The following is a 23,783-nucleotide window of genomic DNA, read 5'->3' as shown; positions in this document are numbered from 1 at the left end:
GGCGGGTGCACATCCGACTTTGCAAATTTGGGGTTTTCGGCCTACGACTGCAGGTGCTGAGGATATCGACACTCCCAGAGTGTTGATTTGTGGCTGTCTACACATCGAAGGACGGCTCACAGTTCTTGGAGGCGTGTCACATACGACACGGGCGCATCTACACACAGACTGTAGGCGACATCCACTAGTTCATCAGGTAGCTTGTGTTTGCTGCTTGATATTCCAGATTTCATCCTGACATTGCAAGTACTTCCACATGGGATGTATTGTCAGAGATGATGTATGTTTGTTGAGGATTTGTTGGCTGTGAGTCACGCAGCAAACAACCGCCGCAGCGGTTACAGCATACAGTGGGAAATTTGTGGATGTATGACTTTGTGGGAAGTCTATGTACTGTCAGATTTACTGCAGCCTTTGTTGAGGGTCGAGTGAGGTTTTATTGAGCTGGGGGATTCTCGAATGTTGAGATCCTTTCGGTGATACAGGTCTTGGAGCGATCCCTCGAGCACCCTTAGATAGGCAGCTAGGATGTATTGACTGTGAGTTAGACAGTTGGGATTGCATCTTTGCTTTACTGCCGTTGAGGCATTGTCGCAGTCTATGCTTATAGGACAGTGAGAGACAGTACAGGTGCAGGACAGGTTTACCCGCAGCTTACAGTCTCAGAGAGACAGTGTTTTTTGAGCTATTTTTTGGTCTGTTTTTTAGTACACCAGAGCCATTTTACAAAGGAGACTCTGCCAAAATTGTTGGGGTTAAGGCCTATGTGCCTTGACCGGTCGCCCAGGTCATGGGCGCCCACCCACTGTTATCCTATACTTATAGTGAGTATACTGTATAGGGGGAGCTGCCACTTCACAGTCTCCCCACCCATATCTATGTGTCGTGTGTCTCCTTCTCTCTCTCACTCTCCGTCTGTGGTGCTCCCCGATCCCCTTCAATTGGTATCAGAGCTATGGTGACAGCGGAGAGCACGACGGCTTTGAGAGCTTCGAGGCGATAGCTCGCTCGCTCTCGACGGTAGAGAGATTAAGAAAGCTTGGAAGCTTTGTGAGAATGCAATGGGAGCTTGTGAGCTCAATTGAGCGTGATGTATGCTCTTGTGGAAGCTCAGAAAGGAGTGTGGAAGATTGTGTGTAAGTGAAGGTGCTGCCCTAAAACTGTGTGCGCAGCAGCACTGTTTTCAGATTCGTTTTTCTCCTTGTAGAATGCAGATCTAAGAATTCTGTCCGCCATGCCCATTTGTTTCGACGTGGTCTACAACTTTGCAGAAGAAACTTTTTGCAAATTCCTCACCGTTTTGCTGATATTCAGCTCAGACTGACTGTATACAGAAATTCCAGATTTTCTGTTGTCGCATTGTGTGCGAGTTTGATGCACTTTTGGAAGCACGGGAGATGCTTGAAGTTGAGTGCATAAATTCTGAGCTGAAGATGCAATTGCAGCTTGTGTTAAGCTTGTGGTTTGAGGGTTTTTGGTAGACTTGGGCAACGAAGTACGGAGGCGTTTACACACCATCGAGGTGGTCTCTTGAGAGACGCAGTTTTTTGGAGCACACAGGTGGAGCTTCTTTCACTGGTTTTCACAGGATACTTTGGCAGTGATTTTGTGCTTGGATTCATGGTCTTTGCGGATGGTTTGCATATGGTTATGCCGCATGGTTGATGCCCATTATACATGCATTTTGACGAGCACTTTCAAGTGCCGGTGAGCTCTCTTGAGAGCATTGTTTTCGCATTGAATAAGTTTCCGGATTGCAAATCTTTTGGCGCTTGCTTATGCGCGGTCACTCCGTTGATGTACGTTGAGTGCGCATTGCCATTGTATGTGAAAATGTGGAGCCATTTTGGCATTTCTACTCATTGGCATTGAGTAGTGTTATGGTTTATGGTAGAGATTGTACTTGAGTTTTTTGCTCAGTTTTCAGGGGAAATTCTGTCGGATTTTTCCCAGATTCTCGCCATAGTTTGTGATCGAGTGTTTACTCTCACTTTGACAGGTTTTGTCAGTTTGGACACAATTTTGTGTTTTTTGTATCCACTCTCGCAAGAGTGAGGAGTTGTGTATCTTTCTTTGCTTGAAACAGTGGTTTGCTCTCGGGTGGGAGAGTCTTGTGATCTCGAGCATTGTTTGCCATAGTTTTGCAGAGCTTATGCATGTATGTTGAGTGTAGTTTGATGCGCATTGATTGCTCATTGTATTGAGCTTGCAGGACAATGGTTATTTTGTGTTGATAGCCATTGTGCGTCGAAACTCTGGCGAAATTTTCCCAGGAGTTTTATGCGTATCATTTATGTGATCTAGGTAGAGATTGCAGGTTGCACTCAGCATTTGCGTGCGGTGTTCTCTGCAGGTGGGAGATTTGTGCGTGTGTATGCATCGATACCGCACAGTGTGGGCTTGGTGATTAGCTCACAGATTGCAGTGTGATACTAGAGCAGGCGAGGCTTGTATTGACATTGCGGGAGCTCTATTTTGGAGTGTGTCTCACAGGTTTTACATTGTGTTTCTGGCCATATTTGTAAACAGTTTCCAGGTGTTGTTGGTGAGGTGGTTTTGCTTTCTAGTTTGCTACATTGTGCTCATGGCAGAGACAGGTGATCGCTCAGATTATGATCTCTCCGAAATGTGCATGTTTGATGGGTCAGACTTTGCAGCATGGAGAGAGTGTATGCTTGATGCATTGACACAGCGAGGGTTGCATCGACCATTGAGTGGTGATGCAGGTAGACCTTCAAACATGTCTGACGATCAGTGGCAGGAGCTAGAGGAGATGGCACTATCTACGCTCTCTTTGCACCTTGCGGAATCTGTATATGCTCTTGTTATGTATGAGACTACTTCGAGAGCACTTTGACGCAGATTACATGATATGTATGATAGATCTGAGTCATCACGGACTCGTGTGAGACATGTACATTCACGAGCATGCCAACAGGTGACATGTTGGTATTGTGGTCATTCTGGACACGTTAGACGGCGTTGTTTTCGTCGTATGCGACATCGTAGGAGACATGGCAGTCTCAGAGATGTATGTAGTGATGCCATGGACTCAGTTGCTTTGACAGTTGAGGCAGATGTAGTGTCGGAGTATACTAGTGACGGGGATGTCACTTTTACCTCGAGCTATGCACGAGATGCTATACATGTGGATAGTGCACTCCCTTCGCAGTGGTTGCTAGACGTAGATGCTATGTTTCATGTCACGCCGCATCGTGCATGGTTTTGTAGCTATTCTAGCGGGATGCTTGGCAATGTACGTTTGACCGATGGATCGGTGCATGCGATAGCAGGTGCAGGAGATGTGAGACTGTCATTATCGAGTGGTGCATCTTACTTGTTACGACATGTGCGCTATGTACCAGATTTGATAGTGAGTTTGATCTCGATTGGTCAGCTTAGAGATTGTGGATGTCAGATTTCGCTATGAGAGCGAGATTTTGTGATGCATTTGGGTTCGCTAGTGATTGCGAGAGGTGCCAGGAGTGGTACAGGTTACCCATTGCATGTGGATCATGCGAGAGACAGTGCTGTCTCTGTGATCATGCAGCCAGGTAGAGAGCGAGAGAGCAGGCGAGTCTCTTTTGTTTGTGGGTTGCAGGATGCTTTGCATGGAGTGCAGAGCAGCGACCTTGTTGTGCAGGTTGCGTCTACGGATGCACAGCTAGAGCGGGACAGCTCTAGTGAGTCACAGCAGGATGAGTCATCAGAGGTGATGACAGAGATGACTCACATGGATGCTGAGATGTTGGCTATTGTGGAGTCATTTCTTGATATGCTTATGCCAGAGCTTGATGCAGATTCAGGACAGATGGATACTCTTGGTACACATGTGATATGTGGTGGGCACGAGGAGTCACTCCAGAGCTCGGAGTCAGAGTGGCATGGTCTCTATGATAGGGGACAGGATTACCATGAGTTGAGTTCTGAGTTAAAGGTGGCAGAGGTTGCCAGGGTTGCATCAACATTCGGTGTCCTCATGTACGAGATGCTGATCTCGAGGCCCGACATAGCAGCTGCAGTGGGAGCATTTGCAGCAGGGTTGATTAGTTGTTCGATGACTGATCTCAGCATAGAGCATAGGGGAGGTTTGCAGGTATTGGACCGATACTTGCAGGAGTGCATGAGCTCTTGTAGACTCTTTGCAGAGCTTGGAGCTAGCTCTGTGTGGCTTCCGCAGTGGGATATTTGTCTATCAGTAGAGCCGAATGCACTAGCTCATCGAGAGTCAGTGGGCATAAGTTGAGAGAATATCTCACCTTCTATTAGTTGTACACTAGTAGATCTTGCTTAAAGGCACATTGGCCTTTAAGTGAGAGGTTGTTGGGGTTAAGGCCTATGTGCCTTGACTGGTCGCCCAGGTCATGGGCGCCCGCCCACTGTTACCCTATACTTATAGTGAGTATACTGTATAGGGGGAGCTGCCACTTCACAGTCTCCCCACCCATATCTGTGTGTCGTGTGTCTCCTTCTCTCTCTCACTCTCCGTCTGTGGTGCTCCTCGATCCCCTTCAAAAATTTCTGCAGAATCTGAAGCTTTCTTGGTTCATTTGACAGGTTGATATTGGTTCAGAGGTCAGTTTACAGAGGAAACTCTGCCGAATTTTTCCCAGAAAAGTAAACTATTGTGAAGCGTAGCTATGGCTGGATCACAGGACACTGCTCTTTACAATATCAAGAAGTTGGATGGAACCAATTTCCCATTGTGAAAGAAGCAAATTTGGCATGTGTTGGTACAAAAGAAGCAGATAAAACCTATAAAGCTCAAGGGGATAAAACCAGAAGATATGGACGAAGATGAATGGAGCGAAATGGATGAATTGGCACTTTCTACCATTATGCTGACTTTGGCAGAAAGAGTTTACTTCAATGTAGTAGACGAGATGTCGGCTTATCAAGCATGGTTAAAGCTGAGTGATCTTTATGAGAAGCAGAGTGCAGCTTCACAGGTATACTGGCTTAAGAAGCTTGTTGACTTGAAGATGAAAGAAGGGACACCTATGTCCAATCATCTGAATGAATTCAACACAATCTATAGTCAGTTGTCAGCTCAAGGTGTCAAGTTTGATGAACCTGTTAGAGCTATGTTCCTGTTGATCACATTGCCGGAAAGTTGGGACACTTTTCGCACAGCTTTGAGTAATTCTGCACCTCCATATGGTTTGAACATAGCAGGTGTAGAAGGAAGTCTGCTTACTGAAGAAACCAATAGAAAGACAATGGACAAAGGCAAAGGAACAGCCTTAGTTGTCAGGGGAAGGACCAAAGAAAAGTACAAAGGTGGAAAGAGGAATCAGTCTCGTAGCAAGTCACGCAGTGCTAAAGGCAAGAGTGACATAGAATGCTACCATTGTGGCAAGAAGGGTCACATGAAAAGAGACTGAAGAGAATGGAAAGCAGAAAAAGGCAAAGAGAAAGCTGAAGACCATGGTGAGAAGAACAAGTCCTCAGTGAAGATTCAAGAAATAAATGTGACAAACACTGTTGTAGAGGATGAAAGTCTAGTGTCAGGAGACATCTACTTCTTGAAGAATACAATGGACTCAGCTCTTCTTACAGCATCTGATGGAAATGCACTGAGTGACTGGATTATAGACTCAGGGGCATCACTTCATGTGTCTCCAAACAAGGAGTGGTTTACCTCTTATGTGACCACTAAAGATCATGTTCGGCTAGGCAATGGGCAGACATGTGAGATCTTAGGTGTTGGAGATGTTCAATTGAAGTTTCAGAATGGCTCTTCTTTCACGTTGAAGAATGTGAGACATGTTCCTGCAATTACAAAGAGCTTGATCAGCACAGGTTTACTTGATGATGCTGGCTACGTCACCACTTTTGGACAGAACATGTGGAAGATATCCAAGGGTTCTATGACAGTAGCACATGGAGTAAAGTCTGGAGGACTTTACATGATTTATGTATCAAATGTCTCTAAAAATGTAATCAATGTAACCGAGCAGCCGAACATTTCTTTGTGGCATAGCCGGTTAGGACATATGTCCAAGAAGGGAATGGAAATCTTGTCTCGTTCTGGTTATTTGCCTGGCTTTTCATTTAATGATTTTGAATTCTGTGAACATTGTCTGTATGGTAAGAAAACACAGCAGCCACATAAGCATAGAAGCAGTAGAAGAGATACACAGTTGGCACTTGTTCATAGTGATTTGTGTGGACCTATGCCTAACCTATCTCTAGGGGGAGCTTCTTACTTTATGACATTTATAGATGATTACTCGACGAAAGTATGGGTTTACTTTCTCAAGCACAAGGATGAAGCGTTTAGTGTTTTCAAAACGTTTGTGACACTTGTGGAGAATCAGAGTGGCAAGAAGCTTAAATGCTTACGCACTGACAATGGTGGAGAGTATGTTTCAAAGGCCTTTCAGGACTTTTGTGAGTCAAAAGGTATAAAACGTGAACTTACTGCTCCTTACAATCCTCCTCAAAATGGTGTTGCTGAGAGGATGAATAGGACCATACAAGAGAAGGTCAGAAGTATGTTGTCTAATGCACAACTGCCAAATGGGTTTTGGGCTGAAGCTGTATCAACAGCTGTTCATCTTGTAAATAGATCTCCTAGCAAGGTTTTGTAGAAGGATTCAGTGCTAGAGATGGTATGGTCAAGCAAAATGCCCTCATACAAACATCTCAGAGTCTTTGGCTGTGAGGCATATACTCACGTTCCAAAGGAATTTAGGAACAAACTTGAGCCAAAGAGTAGAAAGTGCATCTTTCTAGGCTATGGTAATTATGGTGAGATGGGGTACAGACTTTGGGACCCCGAATCCAGAAAGGTTGTCCGCAGCAATGATGTTCACTTTAATGAATCCAAATATCATTCTAAACCAAAGAGGGTTGAGGAGATTAGAAGAGTTGTCTTCCAAGAAGATGGACCTGCACGTGCAAGACAAAATGTCAGGGCTCAAGAGGAGCAAGGACAGGATAGAGTGGAACCACAGGTTGTGGCTGAGCCTGAGCCACCTATTGTGAGTCGATCTGGACGTATCACGCGACCTCCTGATAGGTTTGTTCTATCTATGAACTATGTCATGTTAACTGATTGCAATGAGCCTTCATGTTACAAGGAAGCAGTGCAAATGAAGGACTCCGGGAATTGGTAATTGGCCATGCAGTCAGAGATGACAGCTCTGCATAAAAACCAGACATGGAAGCTAGTTAAATTACCACGGGGCAAAAAGGCTCTACCTTGTAAATGGGTTTACAGGTATAAGATCACCGCTCATGATAGTCAGCCAAAGTACAAAGCAAGGCTTGTTGCCAAGGGCTTTAAGCAAGAACAAGGCATTGACTTTGATGAAGTCTTCTCTCCGGTGGTCAAGATGACTACATTGAGATGCTTTCTTGCATTGGTTGCCATATTAGATTTGGTGTTGCACCAAATGGATGTCAAGATAACGTTCTTGCATGGTGATTTAGATGTGGAAATTTACATGCAGCAGCAAGAGGGGTTTGTTGAGAAAGGCAAGGAAGATTGGGTATGCCAATTGTTAAAGAGTCTTTATGGCTTAAAACAATCACCGAGGGCATGGTACCATAAATTCCACAAGTTTATGCTTTCTCAAGGCTACAAACGTAGTGAGTTCAATCACTGTCTATATACAAAGAAGGCTAAGGATGGCAGTTGGCTGATCCTTATTTTGTATGTGGATGACATGTTGATTGCTGGCAAGCACTTGGAAGAAATTTCAGCTTTGAAGTCAAAGATGGCAAAATCGTTTGACATGAAAGACATGGGTGAGGCAAGTCATATACTTGGTATGCGCATTGAGAGAGACAGATCAAAGAAGTTGATTTGGTTATCTCAAACAGAGTATATTGACAAGGTTTTGCAACGTTTCAATATGGAGAAGGGAAAGGCACTGAGTGTTCCATTGCCACCATATGTGAAACTTAGCAAACAAGATTGTCATGTGTCTAAGGAAGAATAGGCTGAAATGGATAAGATTCCATATGCGTCTGCAGTGGGTAGTTTGATGTATGCAATGATTGCTACTCGCCCAGACATTGCATTTGCAGTGGGAGTAGTAAGTCGATATATGTCAAACCCAGGCAAGAAACATTGGGAGGCAGTGAAAGGAATATTGAGATACCTGAAAGCTACAAAGAGTATGCGTATATGCTATGGGAGTCAGGAGCTAAGTGTAAAGGGTTTTACAGACTCAGATTATGCAGGTGACTTAGACAACCGAAGGTCTACGTCAGGGTATGTCTTTACATTGGCTGGTGGAGCAGTATCATGGCGTTCTAGATTACAAGATTGTGTTACTCAGTCTACTACAGAGGTTGAATATGTTGCAGCATCAGAGGCATGCAAAGAATCAATTTGGCTTAATCGACTAGTAACAGATTTGGGAATCAAAGAAGAGATGCCTGTGTTATATTGTGATAGTCAAAGTGCTATACAATTGGCTCGCAATCCAGTTTATCACTCAAAGACAAAGCATGTGGATGTGAAGTATCATTTCATCAGGGAAATGCTCGAGGATAAGCAACTTCAGCTTGTCAAAGTTCACACCACAGAAAATCCTGCTGATCTACTTACAAAAGGACTTCCCTCAGAGAGCTTTGCGCATTTTCGCAAGCATACAGGTGTAGGGTAGTACATCACTTCTCTACATCTCTTGTATATTAGCTTGTATAGTAGCTTCTCTCACACTTAAAGTACCACATTGGACTTTAAGTGGGAGGTTGTTGGGGTATAAAGCCCAATGTGGTCGCCCAGGTAAGTGGGCGGGCCGCCAGGTATGTACACATGTTCTTTTGTAAAAACCTAATAAGAACTCACTATGCTCTACACATTACAGTAGAGCGAGTTCACCATATCGTCGTGCTCTTCTTCTCGCACTCTCTCTCGCGTCGCACTTCCGCTCGTACTCCTTCACTTCATGGTCATGAAAATCATCATCTTAGGTTCATCTTTGAAAAGAAAAATTTTCAGGGAAAGAGTTGCATGAAAGTGGCATCCAAGGTGGCTCTAATTGGGCACATAAGTACATCTCAAACTAGGCCGGCCCTAGTTGCAGCTTGTAGTGTCAAACCATGCCGTGTGAAGGCCTCTTAATGTTGCTGTTGGTGTGTTGTAAGATTTAGTTGCAATCGCCTTAAGTGATTGGCACGTTGAGAACGCACCCAACGACCTACACACTCACACTTTCACACACTCTGGAATTTTGGATTCTGGAATCTGGATGTTGTATTTTCCACATAAGCGAGGTTATCTCGATGGCCTCTCCCCTCTCTGCGTGCGTCGGCGGATGCGCGTCGACCTCGCACGGTTCGCCTGCCTGCGTCCCAAATTCAATTCTTCTCCTGCGCTTTGGACTTTTCAATTCGAGCTCATCTCTACTTTCCCCCCCCCCGCCCCCCACACACACACACACACGCATTCCAAGCGCGGGCGAGGGGGAGAGAGAGAGAGAGAGAGAGAGAGTCCGCCTTTGTTGGGCTCGGTCAGAGGCAGGCCAAACTTTGGTAAGTTTTCCCATTCCAAGCGAGAAAGAGCATGTCACTTACGCGGGCAGGGGGGAGCAACGACGTTTGAAACTTGAGAGAGGCTGTGCGTCAAGCCTTCCTAAGTTCCATTTCTTAGAGGGCAGTCAGAAAACAGGGGTTTTGAGTAAATAACTCAAGCAGAAGTTTCTGCGAGGTCTACTTCCAAGAAGGGAAAGGTGGGATTTGAGTCGGAGGGGAAGAGTGAAGAGGACAGAGCATGGCGCTGCGCAGGTCTGTGGCAGGATTGCTACGGAATGCCAACAGGGCTATGGTGTATGTCGGCACCCAACATCCCCATCCGCATCATGAACAGCATCTGCATCACCATCATCATCACCACTACAGTGCATATGGGTCCCAAGGTCTCCATGTCTTCTTAGCAACATTGCCTGGACCTCCTTTGGGCCTCACCAATTTCTCAACAGAAGCGGCTCCTTCCTCTGAGGATCCCCTCGATTTCCACAACGAGGAAGGGCCTCCTGCTGCCGCCTCCGCGGCTCCGGCCCTGTCGAATGCAGAAACACGGAAGCTTCTGAAGCTCATCAAGGTAGACGATTTCAAGAAACTTTTGCTTAGCACTGGCAACCACTGCATGCCCGTGAATGAAGTCCTGAAGCTCTGTAAACAAGCAGGTGCGGCTACTACAGATGCCGAGGCTGAAGAGGTTGTTAGAAACTTGGATGAAGCTGGGGTCATTTTGATTTTTAGGCACAGGGCGTTTCTTGAACCAGACAAGGTATTAAGTTCATGTGACCGTCTTTATTTGGCTCTTGTATGTCAGGATCTTTATTTTGCCTTTTGCTTTTCTGACTCACAGCCCGACAACGCACACAGAGACTAGTGTATAATAGCCATTTGGGACTTCTGCATTGGTTACCCAATCTCAGTAGATGTTCTGCATCTGTTATGTGGTCCCTTAAGTAACACATAATGTACAGCTAGCTCAGCGGGGAGAGTCGGAGACTCAGAGGATTGATTGCATAGACATAAACTGCATAGTAGAGAATGCCCTCTTAGAGCAGGGATAAGCAAGCATGCAAACTTGCAAATAAGCAAACCCTAGCAACCGGGGATCTTGCTCCAAAGTGCCTGACCTGGGTTTGGGTTACAAAAGCTCTATTAAGCATGATGTCTAAGCATTCAAGCTCGAGCGTAGCCTAGTTAAAATGCAAGGAATTGTTTTGGAAATAACGTCTCTTAGTATCATGGAAGCACCATCCACTCACATGGGGCAGATTTTGGGTCAATCACCTTTGTTAAGAGGGCTAAAAGTGAGTGTGTGGGTGGTCTGGATGTGCACCGTGTACATTAAAGCCTCGATGAAAGCCAATGTGAGACCACCAGCTATGTATCTCCATAGCGGTCGTCTCTGAGCGGCTTCCTGGAGCCCTTGTTCTTAAACCCATAGGCTAGAGTTTGGCGAATCACCACCCAACCGTACTATATATAGGATGAGGCTCATCCTATATATAGTCCTTAAATTGCCAGCTCCTATTGGGGTAGGGCAAGTGCTACCGCATGTCTATCAATCCAAACTTGATCTCTCTTGTCACAGAGTGTCTACACACCACAGCTATAAAGATTGTATCATTGTAGAATAGACATCCAATCGTTTTCGGCAACATTTTTCGTGCCATTTGCTTAATTGGGTAGCTGAAACTATGACTCAATCAAGGGACGATGCATATATGCATGTAGGTCACCTGGTTTTTCTTTGTTGTTAAGCCAGCCAGGTCTTTTGATTTTGATTAGTGTCGTTCTAGAGGTCGCTGCATTAGTCTTTTTCATGTATTGATGTTCTCTTTTATCTTTAGGTTGCTGAATTACTGGCCAAGACTATGCCTTTTCACTTGGCCTCAGAGAACGATCCCAGGATTGAAGAGCTCGCACAGCTTCAAAAAGAGAAAGAGGAGATTGATAGAACTGCTCAGAAGCAGGTAAGGAAGATGCTGTGGGGAGCATTAGGAGGCTTTACGCTACAATCCGCAATCTTCTTCCGCCTCACATTTTGGGATCTCTCGTGGGATGTGATGGAGCCCATTACATTTTTTGTGACATCCAGCAGCCTCCTGGCAGGGTTCTTCTTCTTTGTTCTTACTCACAGAGATCCATCTTATCATGACCTTATGAATACACTTTTGAGCAACAAGCAGCAGAAGCTTATGAAGAAGAAGCATTTCAATGTGGAAAGGTTCAAACAATTACAAGTGCAGTGCTGTGTTCCGAATCACGAAAACCAGGTTCATGCCAGGCATTAGCCGTCGTTATTGGTGTTGTTAACTGAGGGTTTGAGGGATAAAGTTGAAAGCCCTCATCCCCAAGGCACCATTGACAAAATTGACCAAAAGTTCTGTAGTGAGATTTTGTGATACTTGTATTGGTGAGCGGTGCTGAGGGCCGGCCGGGGGCATGCATGAATCCAAATGCTAAGTTGCAAGTTTTCATACAGGACCTCGGGTGAAGTTTGGATGGGTTAGAAAATTTTCATTGTAACATTGATTGTAGCTTTAAGGCTTTATGTTGTGCTCATTGGATAACTGGTATCTTATGGGGCTTGCGAGAAACGTCTCTACGAAGCAAAACTCATTACATCCAGAGGGTCTTTGTGGTCACTACACTGATTTGTTTTCTTTTTGGGGTGAAAATGATGTTTTTATTTGAAGGCGCACGGCCCAGCAAAGCAAATAACATAGCTGGTGAACTTCTTGATAGTCATTATGGTCACTTTGAATATAATAAGGTTACATGCTAAAAAGGAATGAAGTGAGAGTGGCTACTTAAAATTTTGGAACAGTGGCATTTCTTCAAGTTCACATTTACAAGTGTTTTCTGTAGTTGTCCATGATTGTGGCAGTATCTGTCATTCCTGGCTCGATAAAACCTAGATTTATTGGCTCGATAAAACCTATAAATCTAGTGTACAAGTATTGTTTTGAGTAAAGGGACATACTCCCTCCCCATTTTTTTAAATAATTTGTTCGGGAAATCATTAAAAGGTCATCACTCTTAATAAGAACTAGTACGGCCGGCTGCCTTCGGCGGCCTCTCTCTCTCCCCCTCTCTCCCTCTTTATCGTGTGCAAAGGGGCTTGTTTTTGTTTTGGACTTTAGCCTTCAGGTCACAGATTGCGACACATGTAAAGGGCCCCCTTCTGCCATATTATGTTAGTAGATGTGTTTTCTTTTTTGAATCTTGTAAGAAGTCTCTCTCTTTCATTGTTTTTACAACATGTTTTCAAAGTTATAAAGTTTAACTGCTACAATGAAAAGAATCATACAGTTTTTTGGGAACATAGTGTCATTTGACCCAACTAAATGATTACTAACCATCGAAGTTTTGAAATCGAGGACAACTTCAACATTCTCAGAGTAGTATCCAATTAATCAAAGTACTCGTCAAAACTTTAGAACATCACATAACCAACAATTGCTCAATCCTCCAAGAGTTGCCCATTTGCAATTGTAGAAATTCTTTTGCATGCCTTTTCAAAATTGGAAATTTACTCGTGCCAATTCCCATGAGGGTTTTATTGAGTAGCCCTTCCAAAAATATTTACTTTTATGCAACAAGACTTATGCTTATTCCTTTGAAGGTTTGATTCAATAGCCCTTCTAAAGTACGTTGTTATATCCAATCAGATTTAGACAATTGGCAATTAAATAAGACATAACCCTAAGCTAGGCAAACCGAGTACACATTACAAATGGTAATCTTTCTAGGGTAAGAGCCTTAGTCAAGATCAGAATGTCGTCAAAGTAAGCCTTTCGAAGAAGCACCATACGTTCGTTGACTAATGAGTTCAAATTTGTGGATAAATATTAGATTAGAAGAGGATACCATTTCAAGGCAGTTAGATAAAAACCATACAGTGATTATGGTATTGAGGCTAAAAAGAGGCTACAATTACCCTTGGTTAGACATCCAATAGATGTACAAGGTCAAGAGTTCAAGGTAAGAATTCCTTTAGTATTAGTAGCGGAAGATTATTAGTCTCAAGACACAACTCAACAGATCAACCAGCCATTCAATATTGTAAATCTGCCTAATTACTATTGCTAGAAACTGTAGGATGTGCTCGTCTCACAAAGACGACGAACTTGTATATTCTCTTCACCCATACAGAAAATGAGAGAGAGAAGATAAAAATACAACTAAGTGTGTATAACTCTCCACCCAACCTTTGCATATGTAGGAAAAGGTCTTGCCATGTTTAGGTGTTGTTATTGAGGGTTTGAGGAATAAAGTTAAAAGCCCTCATCCTCAAGGCACCATTGACAAAATTGACCAAAAGTTATGTAGTGAGATTTTGTGATAGTTTGATTGGTGGGCGGTGTTGAGGGCCGGTCAGGGGCATGCATGAATCCAATTGCAAGGGTGCAAGTTTTCATACAGGACCTTAGTTTCCTTAAGCAAAGAGTGAAGTTTGGATGGGTTAGAAAATTTTCATTGTGACATTGATTGTAGCTTTTAGGCTTTATTTTGCGCTCATTGGAGGGGCTCATTAATAACTGGTATCTTATGGGGCTTGCGAGGAACGTCTCTACAAAGAAAAACCCATTACATCTAGAGGGTCTTTATGGTCACCACACTAGTTTGTTTTCTTATATGATGTTTTTATTTAGGGAAAATTACCAAAATACCCCTCTAATTTGATGAAATTCCCAAAATGCCCATAAAATACACCTAAAATTTCCCAAAATACTCTTAAATAATTTGAAAATTCCCAAAATACCCCCAAGTCCTAAATTAAGCAAATTGGAGAGAAAATCGTTCATATGCATTCAAGCTTTCGACAACCAATGAAGGCAAGTCAAATCTCCGCTACATATACAACAAAATCGCAAGGAAAATGTGGTATGGCTTCCTCATACAAAATGAAGCCAAATCCTTGCTATAATCGGAAAGAAAATCTCTCACATGCTGAGAGTAATGCATTCAAGCTTTCGACACAAAATGAAAACAAGTCAAATCTTCGCTACATATAGAGCAAATCGCAAGGAAAATGTGGTATGGATTTCTAATACAAAATGAAGCCAAATCCCCACTATAATCGGAAAGAAAGTTCCTCCCACTCATTGTGAGTTTCCCACACAAAATGAAGCCACATCCCAGCTACATATTCAATCTGCAATTGGAGCTTTGCAAGAACGCTCATTGTGGCCAAGACCACCACAACGTGAGCATGTGAAAATACGCTTTTCCTTGAAGCGATCCTCAGTTCTAATACGAAGTTTTCTAGGACGCCAAGGTGGCCTACGTGTGGCAGGTGGTTTCAATTGATCACTAGCATCTTCACTTGCATCCACAATTGGATTTATGACACCACTATAAGTGTTACAATAGGCCTACAAAGCATATGCCTTATGTACATACGATTGAACACACTCTCTCTTGAACAGAATAGCTGCAATAGCATGAGCACATGGAATTTCAAATGTTTGCCACTTATTACATGAGCATGACCTTGTACATACATCAACTACACATGTTTTTGTACTTGTCAAGATCTCAAAAACCATATCACTAGAGGGAAAGATTCGATATTGCCGAGCACTATTTCCAACCTCACGCAAATTCTTCTCTACGTTTGCAACCAATGCAAACTGTGCTCTATCTCCTAAAGACTCACATGCCTTCTTTCCCTCCATTCCACGTGCATAGAACCAAGCTGTTAATTGGCGACGAATGATATCAAGCATAGATGTGATAGGCTTATCTCTAGCCTCAAGCAACCATGCATTCAATGACTCAGCAATGTTGGATGTAAGATGCCCATAACGCTTTCCTTTAAAGTGTGTCGTCGCCCAATGAGAAGGGGGTGAAGTAGTCAATAAGTAGTCCATCGTGGCAGGACTTATAACTCTCATCCCTTGGATAGCCGTGTCATAGTCGCTCATAGTGTTAGCATAAGCTGCTACCCAAAACAACCGAATAAATTCTCCATTGTTGCATTTCTTCTTGAGATTAGCATCCAAATGGCGCATACAATATGCATGCTCACATCCTGGAAAGACAAGCTCCACTGTTGGGAGAAGACCTTTTTGCTTGTCTGATACAAAAGTAATTGCATTGACGCTCGCCATACAATCATGTACATTTTGCAAAAACCATACCCAATTGTCTTCATTTTCTACATCTACAACACCAAATGCTATCGGAAACAAGCCCCCCATAGCATCAATCCCTGTGGCTGTCAACAAAGCACCAAGATATTTGCTTGTCAGGAATGTGCCATCCAACCCAATAAAGTCACGACAATGCATGAAACCAGTGATGCATGCTCCGAACGCAAGAAACATTCGAAAAAAACGACCTTCAGTGGTTTTCTACAAATGGGCCACAGTGCCCAAATTGCTAGCCACAAGCTTGTCGCAATAAGACTGAAGCTTTCCATAAGATTTTGCATGATCACGATGAATAATACCCAAAGCAAGTTGCTTCGCCTTCCAAGCAATCTTGTATGAAATTGACACTCCAACTTCTCGACGCAAATCGGCCATGAGCTCCTTTGGCCTATACATTGGATGGTCTCGAAGTTTCTCTACGTACCTTGTTGCAACCCATTCAGCAGTGGCTTCCTTGTTTCCAAGTTGTGAAGCACCACCACAAGTGTGCTCATCATGAAATGCCTTGACCATACACCCAGGTCCACCAGAGACCAAAGACGCATGCAAGCGCCACATGCATCCCTCTGCCTTGCATACAACGGTATATCTGGATCGATCATGCTTAGCATGCCTAAGCTCCACATGAGACTTGATTGCTTGTTCTTGAACCTTTGAACGAAGCACATCAAGAGATTCAAATTGAGCACCAAGAGAAAGAGTTGCAGACATGGTAGCATTATTCTCCGATGTATTTGCATTACTCTCGGCCATGGTTGCCCTCTTGTGTGTACCCGCAATACCACACTTCTTTACATACAAACAATAACGAGCTCTTGCATCAATATGTATCTTGCACTATGCGGATGGACATTTGCCTTGCACATAGCCATTCGCATACATCGCACAAAAGGCTCCCAACTAGTCTGTGGAGAGAGATGCACTGAAGACTCCCTCGTTTTTGTGACCTGTCGACCTCAAGGCCCGCCGTGTAAGCAGACAATGGCCTGCGTTGCTGCGACTCAGAGCTGGCTGCCTGCGTTGCTGAGACTCAGAGCTGGCAAGGCGACAATTTTCCTGCGCGACAGTTTCGGTGCTGCTCGCTGTTTTTTTTAACAGTTTCAGACGAAACCGTATGTTGAGAGAATACGAGGGGCTTTTTGGGAATTCTGAAAATACGAGGGGCGAATGGGGAATTTTGGCAAATTGGAAGGGTATTTTGGTAATTTGCCCTTTTATTTAAAGGCGTGCAACACAACAAAGCAAAAAACATAGCTGGTGAACTTCTTGATAGTCATTATGATCACATTGAATATAACTAGCATCTACTAAGGTTCCATGCTAAAAAGGGATAATGTGAGAGAGTGTGGCTACTTAAATTTTGGAATACTGGCATTTCTTCAAATTCACTGTTATAAGCATTTGTTGTAGTTGCTCGTGATTGTGGTCGTATCTATCATTATTGGCTCGAAAAAACCTAGATTTAGTGGAATCCCACCTACAAATTTTGAGATGTACCTCTAAATTTTAAATTTAAGGTGAGAAACCCTATAAAATCTAGAGAAATTCAGTATGCAAGTATTGTTTTGAGTAAAGGGACATACTCCTCCCCCATTCTTTCAACTAATTTGTTTGGAAACCATCGAAAGGTCATCACTCTTGATGGGAATGTCTTTTCTTTTTTGAATCTTGTAAGAAGTTTTTCTCTCCTTCATTGTTTTTACAGCATGTTTTCAAAGTTATAAAGTTTAACAAATGTATTATTCTGTGCTATAATGAAAAGAATTATACAGTTTTATGGAAACATAGTGTCAATCCAACATGGTGTCATTTGTGATCCAACTAAATGATTACTAACCACTGACATTTTGAAATCAAGGACTTCACAACTTTAACTCATTCTCAGAGTAGTATCCAATCAATCAAAGTACTCATCAAGATTTTAAAACATCATAGAACCAAGAATTCCCCAATCCTCAAGAGTTGCCCATTTGCAATTGTAGAAATTCTTTTGCACACCTTTTCAAAATTGGAAATTTACTCGTGATAATTCCTATGAGGGTTTTATTGAGTAGCTCTTCTAAAAGTATACAGTTTTATGCAGCAAGATTCATGATTGTTCCTCTGAAGGTTTTGATTCAATAGCCCTTCTAAAAGTACGTTGTTGTATCCAATCAGATTTACACAATAGGCAATTAAATAAGACTAGCCCTAAGCTAGGCAAACCTAGTTCGCATAACAAATGGTAGTCTTTCTAGGGTAAGAGCCTTAGTCAAGATCAAAATGTCATCAAAGTAAGCCTTTTGAAGAAGCAAAGTGTCATCAAAGTAAGCCTTTTGAAAAAGCACCATTCGTTTGTTGACTAATGAGTTCAAGTTTGTGGATAAATATAATATTAGAAGAGAGTACAATTCCAAAGCAGTATATAAAAACCATTTACAATGATTATGGTATGGAGGATAAAAAGAGGCTACATTTACCCTTAGTTAGGCAGCTAACAGATGTGCAAGGTCAAGATTCAAGATAGGCATTCCTTTAATATTAATAGTGAAAGATTATTAGTCTCTACACAACTCAACAAATCATGAGTCATTCAATATTGTAAACCTGGCACGTTACTATTGCTAGAAATTGTGAGATACGATTCTCTCACAAAGACGATGAAATTGCATATTCTCTGTACCCGTAGAGAAAATGAGAAGAGAAGTATAAACTTCCACCCAACCTTTGCATATATAGGAAAAGGTCTTGCCATGTTTAGGATAGCCAATGTGAACCGGCTCCCATTTCCACTTGGCATTCCCATTAGCCCTCTGTCCCATGCTTGCCACTTGTTTTTGCTTATAAGCACCCTCAAGCGTAGGCTAGATTCCTAGTTGCTTGCTATAATCCCTTGCTAATCTTGGTATCTTTTTCCTTGTGCTTTGCAATGCACACTTGACATGCCTAAGCCATCTAGCATAGATTCACTTACTTTTCACTACTTGTTTCCGTGTAAATATGCCGTGGCTTACTTGATGTCTAACATTCTCACCCCCTTAACTTAGATAATTGTCCTTAGTGTATTCATTTGGAAGGATGTAGTTAATAAATAAATAAATAAATAAATAAAGTCTCATGTGAAAAACATGTGCCAAACTAAGCAAGGGGTTGTTATGGTCAACTAGTCATTTTCTCGCTTGGTTTCTTATTAACTTACCATTTTCTAGCTTTGTAACTTGGACATCCTATTGCCCCTTGAAATATCTACAAACTATATCGCTACATTGACCGAGGACACTAATGATCTAGTGGTCAATCTAACACCCCATCAACAATCATAATCTCTTCTTTTATAAAAAGATTCTTTTAATGATTGTAGTGGTCTATGATGTACTTATGACTCTTTATGGAGTGGCAAGTCTTTTGCTATTTTCTCCACCACTTTAAAAGATGTATTTTCCTCAATGATAGCTAATTATTGGGAAACGTAAGCTGCTACTAAGATACAAATATACTCAACACATGTGTCTCATACCACACTGTAAGGCAATCCTTGCAGCGAAGTAATCTCGCATTTCTAAGATCTTAATCTGCTTGATCAAAATACGGAAAATATTAATCCAAAACAAGTTTCTATTTAGCTATATAGATACTCGACATATGTGTCCTATACCACACTATAAAGCAATCCATGCAACTAAGTGAACTCTCTTTCGGTAATATTGGTCCGCTTGACCCAAACAAAGTAATGGTGTCATCTTGGTCTGCTTGACCCAAACAAAGAAAATACTAATCCAATGGAGATTCCTATTTAGCTACATGGATACTTGAGAGATATGTCCCGTACCACACCATCCTAAAGTAAAGCACTCCACGTAGCTAATTGAACTCTGCTTGTAATAATATTGATGAGCTAGATCAAAACAAAGAAATGGTGTCATCATCATGAGAATCACAATGACGTGTTTACTATTGTGCCATGCTATTCTTTTATCTTTCTTAGACAGCTTGTCTGATGTGATCGAGGTGAAGTGTCAAACGAATTTCTCCATCACCTTTATAAAATATACTCGCCATGTCAAGACCACAACTTAATAGAGTCTTCCAAATTCTTTTGCTACATAACTTGCTTATTTATTCGTTATCATCAACCTTGGACTTCCTTGGCTAACCTGACCCTTGAATTTCTTTGGCTACCATTGCCCATGTACTGCCTTGGCTACCTTCAAAGGAGAACTCTAAAATTAACAAAGTTCCATTATATACTTTTCCATGCATGCGCTTGTACTCGAGACCTCTTGCCCCGCATGATACTGTAAGTGGTCAATATAAATTTTCTCGTTTATCCTTTTCTTTAAGAAAAAATAAGTGTAGTTATCTGCGACTTGACTCCGACTTGCAACTTTGTGGAGCTTTTTTTTTTTTTTTGGCAAAACTCACAGGTGTGAGTGATTGTATTATAATGTCATCAAGAAGTATACAAACGAGTCTCAAGCTCATGTCAAGCCTTGAGGAACATAAGGTTACATCTGAGCTTAGTTAACACTATACTATTATGAAAAGTCCCATCCTTTACAAAGCAAGGCTTGACCAAATGGAGAGGGTCGCCCTAAGCCAATTATTTGAGGTATGATTTTTACCTACCACATATATTATCTCCTTTCTTTCTTGTACAATCTCCGGGAAGCTAGCCACAAAGAGAACGCTATCAAAAACACGACAACTCCTGGCCTTCCAGATATCAGAAACAAAATCTGACAATTTGAGTACATATCAAAAGTGCAGAACTTCGAAATTGTTTGCCACCAAGGCACAAATCATTCTTGAAAAACCCTATCTTTCATGTTCTTTGTATCCATTTGCACATCTTTCCTACTAGGCCTCTAATAGCTAGGCATTCCATGAAAATATGAGCGAGGTCTTCGCTACCCAATCTGCACCCTGAACATCTGTCAGACCTGATGCCGTGTACTTGAATCTTGATGCGTGTCGGTAAGGCCCCCCCATAGAACCTTCCACAAAAATATCTTCATAAACTGAGGCCACTGTGGATTTCAAATGTTCTTCAAAACCTCTACCCATCAAGCCTCCGACTATTACTTCTTCCAGTACCTGTTTAACGGGGCGAACCAACAATCAACCTCATGCATTAAAACTTGGTATATGCCCTTGGTATGAGGTTTAGAGAATCGGCCACTCATGGGCCACTTTCAAGTTTTCCACTCAAAAGTAGATTCACAGATCAGCATCAGAACATTGTCCAAGCCTTCTAGAATCCTATTGACAAGTAGCTTCTCACTGCCATTGAGCTGAAACTAGGCAGTTGTTTGGTCAGAGGATTTCCAGCATTTGCTATTTCTATCCCAGAAGTGGCCCAGTTATTGTTCATCCTTCTTGCAGTTTCTCTCCTTCTTGCAGTTTCTCTCCAATAAGGGTTCAAGATAACCCCAACAACTTTAGACGTCCAAGAGGACCAGTGAGAGATAGTGTTCTCGAAGTATCTGGTTAATTCACCCCATTCTAGTGCCCATGTTGCTCTATTGCACTTTCGCACCAGCTCTCTCGTGATGCCACTCAATCTTAGGCTAGCCCATCTCGGAGCTAATAGTTTGTCGTGCACCTCGATCCTTTTCCACTGACCACGTTCAGAGCAAATTTTTACTTTGCCTATCATATCCTTGGTCATGATAGCCCAAGATTGGTCTTGTTTTGTGATTGAGACCACAAACTTGGCACACAGGGCCTCATCATGAACAACAGGGTTGAGAATTTCGAGGCCACCTTGGACCAATGATCGAGCAATGCCTTCCCTTTGCCCATTGCCATGGCGATGAGGATTTAGTATTGCTCCTCCATAAGAATCTTGTAACAAGTTTCAAAAACTCCTTCCAGTATGTGTCCCTAATCATCGCAGCAGGACACTTTAATTGGAATCTGAGGGGATTCGCTGAGGTCTACCAAGGAAAAAAACCGAAATGCCGCACGTGGAGGAGAGAGCATAAGAGAGAGGAATGGACACGTGAGGAGCAGGAGCTGGAGCGCGCAGGGAGGGCAGCGCAGGAGGATTTTTTTTTGTTGTGCAGAGCCTGCCAGTGGGGCACCGCATGCACTGAAGGCCTGTCTCTCTCTGTCTCTCGGTGTCTGAGAGGCGCACATTTGCGATGATTTCACTGCGAGGGACTGTTTGTTGGAGCTATGCTGGACGTGCATAGGCCTGCGAGTGATGCTGGGAATAGTATTGTCAAGGGCAGAGAGAGTGCCCAATGCTGTAGCGAGATAGAGAACAAGGCCAGGTAGTGCTGTCGAGCACAGAGAGACAGCCCAATGCTCTTGCCAGATAGAGAGGGAGACACTGAGATGGGAGGGAGAATGCGCAGGATGAGAATCAACGCGCGAACGAGCAAGAGAGCGAGATCAGATGCAAAATCGATGAGGAGATGCGCGTGTGCATTGGCCGCTATTTTGAAAGTTAAGTGGTTGATGGAATCTTCGATGCAAATTAATTAATGTATGTCGAAGTAGACCCAAGTATGCCATTAGACCCAGTTACATTTGGCTATTTTGAAACTTTGTGGAACTTTTAAGAAAGAAACACAAGTTGTAAGAATTTGATATGCATTGCGGAACACTAAAAGGGCGTGGGAGAGTGTAAAATATTTTACCAAGTTAAAGCATGAAACAACTTGACTTAAAATCAAGTTTTGAATATCCCAAAGACAAATTAAGAACATCTTGCCCTTTGACATTAAGAACATCTTGCCCTTTGACTAGTACTATTTACTGCAGATGCCCCTTGCATGTATTAATAGCTTAGCAACAATCGTGTAACCTTGTCTAGTCAATAGTCAAGTGCCAATATATTAGGGACCAACTCTTGCGGGTGGCCAACTAAGTTTCCTCCAACACCCCAAACAGAGGAACCTAGATGGGTGGAAAAAATAACAACCTCCTACATAAGTATGTACAGAGGGACTAAGGCACCATCCACTTTTGACCATAACATTGTTACTTACCCCTTTTTTTTCTTAATAATTTTTGGTTGGTTTATAGAGTCTAGCCATTGATTTAAGAACTATCAATGGCATGTTCCTCAAAGGATACAAATTTCGTGTTCAATTCAAATGAAAACTTGCAGATGATGCTTATGAAGACTATACTAGCCAACCTTGGGTTTAGTCGAACCACATCACATAGATCTACAATCCTTGCTAGTAGGTGCTCAAAACGAGTTTTTTAGGGAGAGCCATTAATTAGTTTGGGGGGAGCGGGGGGAAGAAAGGAAAAGGGAAGGGCGGGCGAAACAAAGGGAAAGGAGAAGAGGGAGGGGGGGTTTTTGGTTTTTTTTTAATGCTTAAAGGGACCCATAAGGCACGCAGGCATATAGCCTAGTGGTTAAGGTTGAGCTTTATACATCTCTATGTGACGAGGTCAAATCGTACCCATTGGGATTGATTTTAAATCGTGAGTTGCAAGGAGATGCTAATTGGAGATGCTAAAGCATCTTGGGAAGATTCATTGTAATAAAAATTCAAAGTAGAGCCAGTAGGTACGGGACCATAGTAGTGCCACAAACGTGCAAACGTAGGGGATCTACAATCCTTGCCATTATGCTTTGACATTATTCTCTGTCTTGCCTAATTAGCTAAGCATCAGAGAAATCCTTGCCCATAAGGTCCTGTTGCTTTCTTGTGCTTAGCTATTTGGCCCGTGGATACACTATCTATAGGTAGTGCCACTTGCACTTATAATTAAATTCATTTTACCACGTTCATTTACTCTCACAGGACCCTTTGTTAGCTTTGTCCATGCTTGACATTGTTTTTTATTTAAACAATGTATATTTTGCAATGAACATGACCTGCAACAAAATTCCTTAAAAACCTAAAGGTCAAAATAAGAGATCCACTATTAAGTGTATCTATTCTTTGCTAGGCATAACTAGCTCTTTTTCTATGCACTACTTGTTGTGCAATTTTTGCGAGAAGCAAGATGTAGTTAGACCTATTGAGTGTGACCTTGGTCCACTCTTCAATCCATGTTTGAGCCAAGGTGCAAGTGTTATAACAAATAAGTTCTTGTTATATACACTTATACCAGAAACTATGTATATAGTACTCATTTTAGTATCAGTACCATCTGAGAGATAATTCCATTCTCATGTGCTAGCCAACATGGCCATGCAAC

The 23,783-nt window shown here is 42.5% G+C and overlaps 3 protein-coding genes across 4 annotated transcripts; 1 reads left to right on the top strand and 2 right to left on the bottom strand.

Annotated features, from left to right (window-relative positions):
* Positions 1-9,247: 9,247 nt before the first annotated feature.
* LOC147460597 (calcium uniporter protein 1, mitochondrial-like) lies at positions 9,248-12,224 on the top strand. 2 transcript variants are annotated; one of them, XM_086508059.1, is made up of 4 exons: positions 9,248-10,060; positions 10,146-10,177; positions 10,222-10,249; positions 11,328-12,224. In XM_086508059.1, exons 1-4 carry the CDS (start codon positions 9,731-9,733, stop codon positions 11,769-11,771), a joined length of 834 nt encoding a protein of 277 aa, XP_086364185.1. In that variant the 5' UTR covers positions 9,248-9,730; the 3' UTR covers positions 11,772-12,224. The 2 variants fall into 2 exon arrangements, with proteins under 2 accessions (XP_086364185.1, XP_086364183.1); XM_086508057.1 differs by having other exon boundaries at positions 9,252-10,249.
* Positions 12,225-14,604: 2,380 nt separating this feature from the next.
* Positions 14,605-15,208, bottom strand: LOC147460596 (uncharacterized). The gene is made up of 2 exons (XM_086499035.1): positions 14,988-15,208; positions 14,605-14,858 (listed from the first exon to the last, which is right to left on the bottom strand). Exons 1-2 carry the CDS (start codon positions 15,159-15,161, stop codon positions 14,634-14,636), a joined length of 399 nt encoding a protein of 132 aa, XP_086355161.1. The 5' UTR covers positions 15,162-15,208; the 3' UTR covers positions 14,605-14,633.
* A 631-nt stretch (positions 15,209-15,839) lies between these two features.
* LOC147460595 (uncharacterized) lies at positions 15,840-16,391 on the bottom strand. The gene has a single exon (XM_086499022.1). The coding sequence runs from the start codon at positions 16,389-16,391 to the stop codon at positions 15,840-15,842; it is 552 nt and encodes a 183-aa protein (XP_086355148.1).
* Positions 16,392-23,783: the final 7,392 nt, after the last annotated feature.

Source organism: Adiantum capillus-veneris, chromosome 3 (genome assembly GCF_014529385.1).
Source record: "Adiantum capillus-veneris isolate H3 chromosome 3, ASM1452938v2, whole genome shotgun sequence".
Classification (NCBI taxonomy): Eukaryota; Viridiplantae; Streptophyta; class Polypodiopsida; order Polypodiales; family Pteridaceae; genus Adiantum; species Adiantum capillus-veneris.
The sequence above is the reverse complement of the archived record's forward strand: the minus strand, read 5'-3'. Positions and strand labels throughout refer to the sequence as shown.

Excerpts from the sequence above, each read along its gene's own strand:
- LOC147460597 (XM_086508057.1), top strand. The coding sequence starts at position 9,731 with ATGGCGCTGCGCAGGTCTGTGGCAGGATTGCTACGGAATGCCAACAGG. Across the intron at positions 10,250-11,327 it reads CGTTTCTTGAACCAGACAAG|GTTGCTGAATTACTGGCCAA; the intron begins GTATTAAGTTCA and ends TTTTATCTTTAG.
- LOC147460596 (XM_086499035.1), bottom strand. The coding sequence starts at position 15,161 with ATGGAGGGAAAGAAGGCATGTGAGTCTTTAGGAGATAGAGCACAGTTT. Across the intron at positions 14,859-14,987 it reads CAAAAACATGTGTAGTTGAT|GCCTATTGTAACACTTATAG; the intron begins GTATGTACAAGG and ends TATGCTTTGTAG.
- LOC147460595 (XM_086499022.1), bottom strand. The coding sequence starts at position 16,391 with ATGGCCGAGAGTAATGCAAATACATCGGAGAATAATGCTACCATGTCT.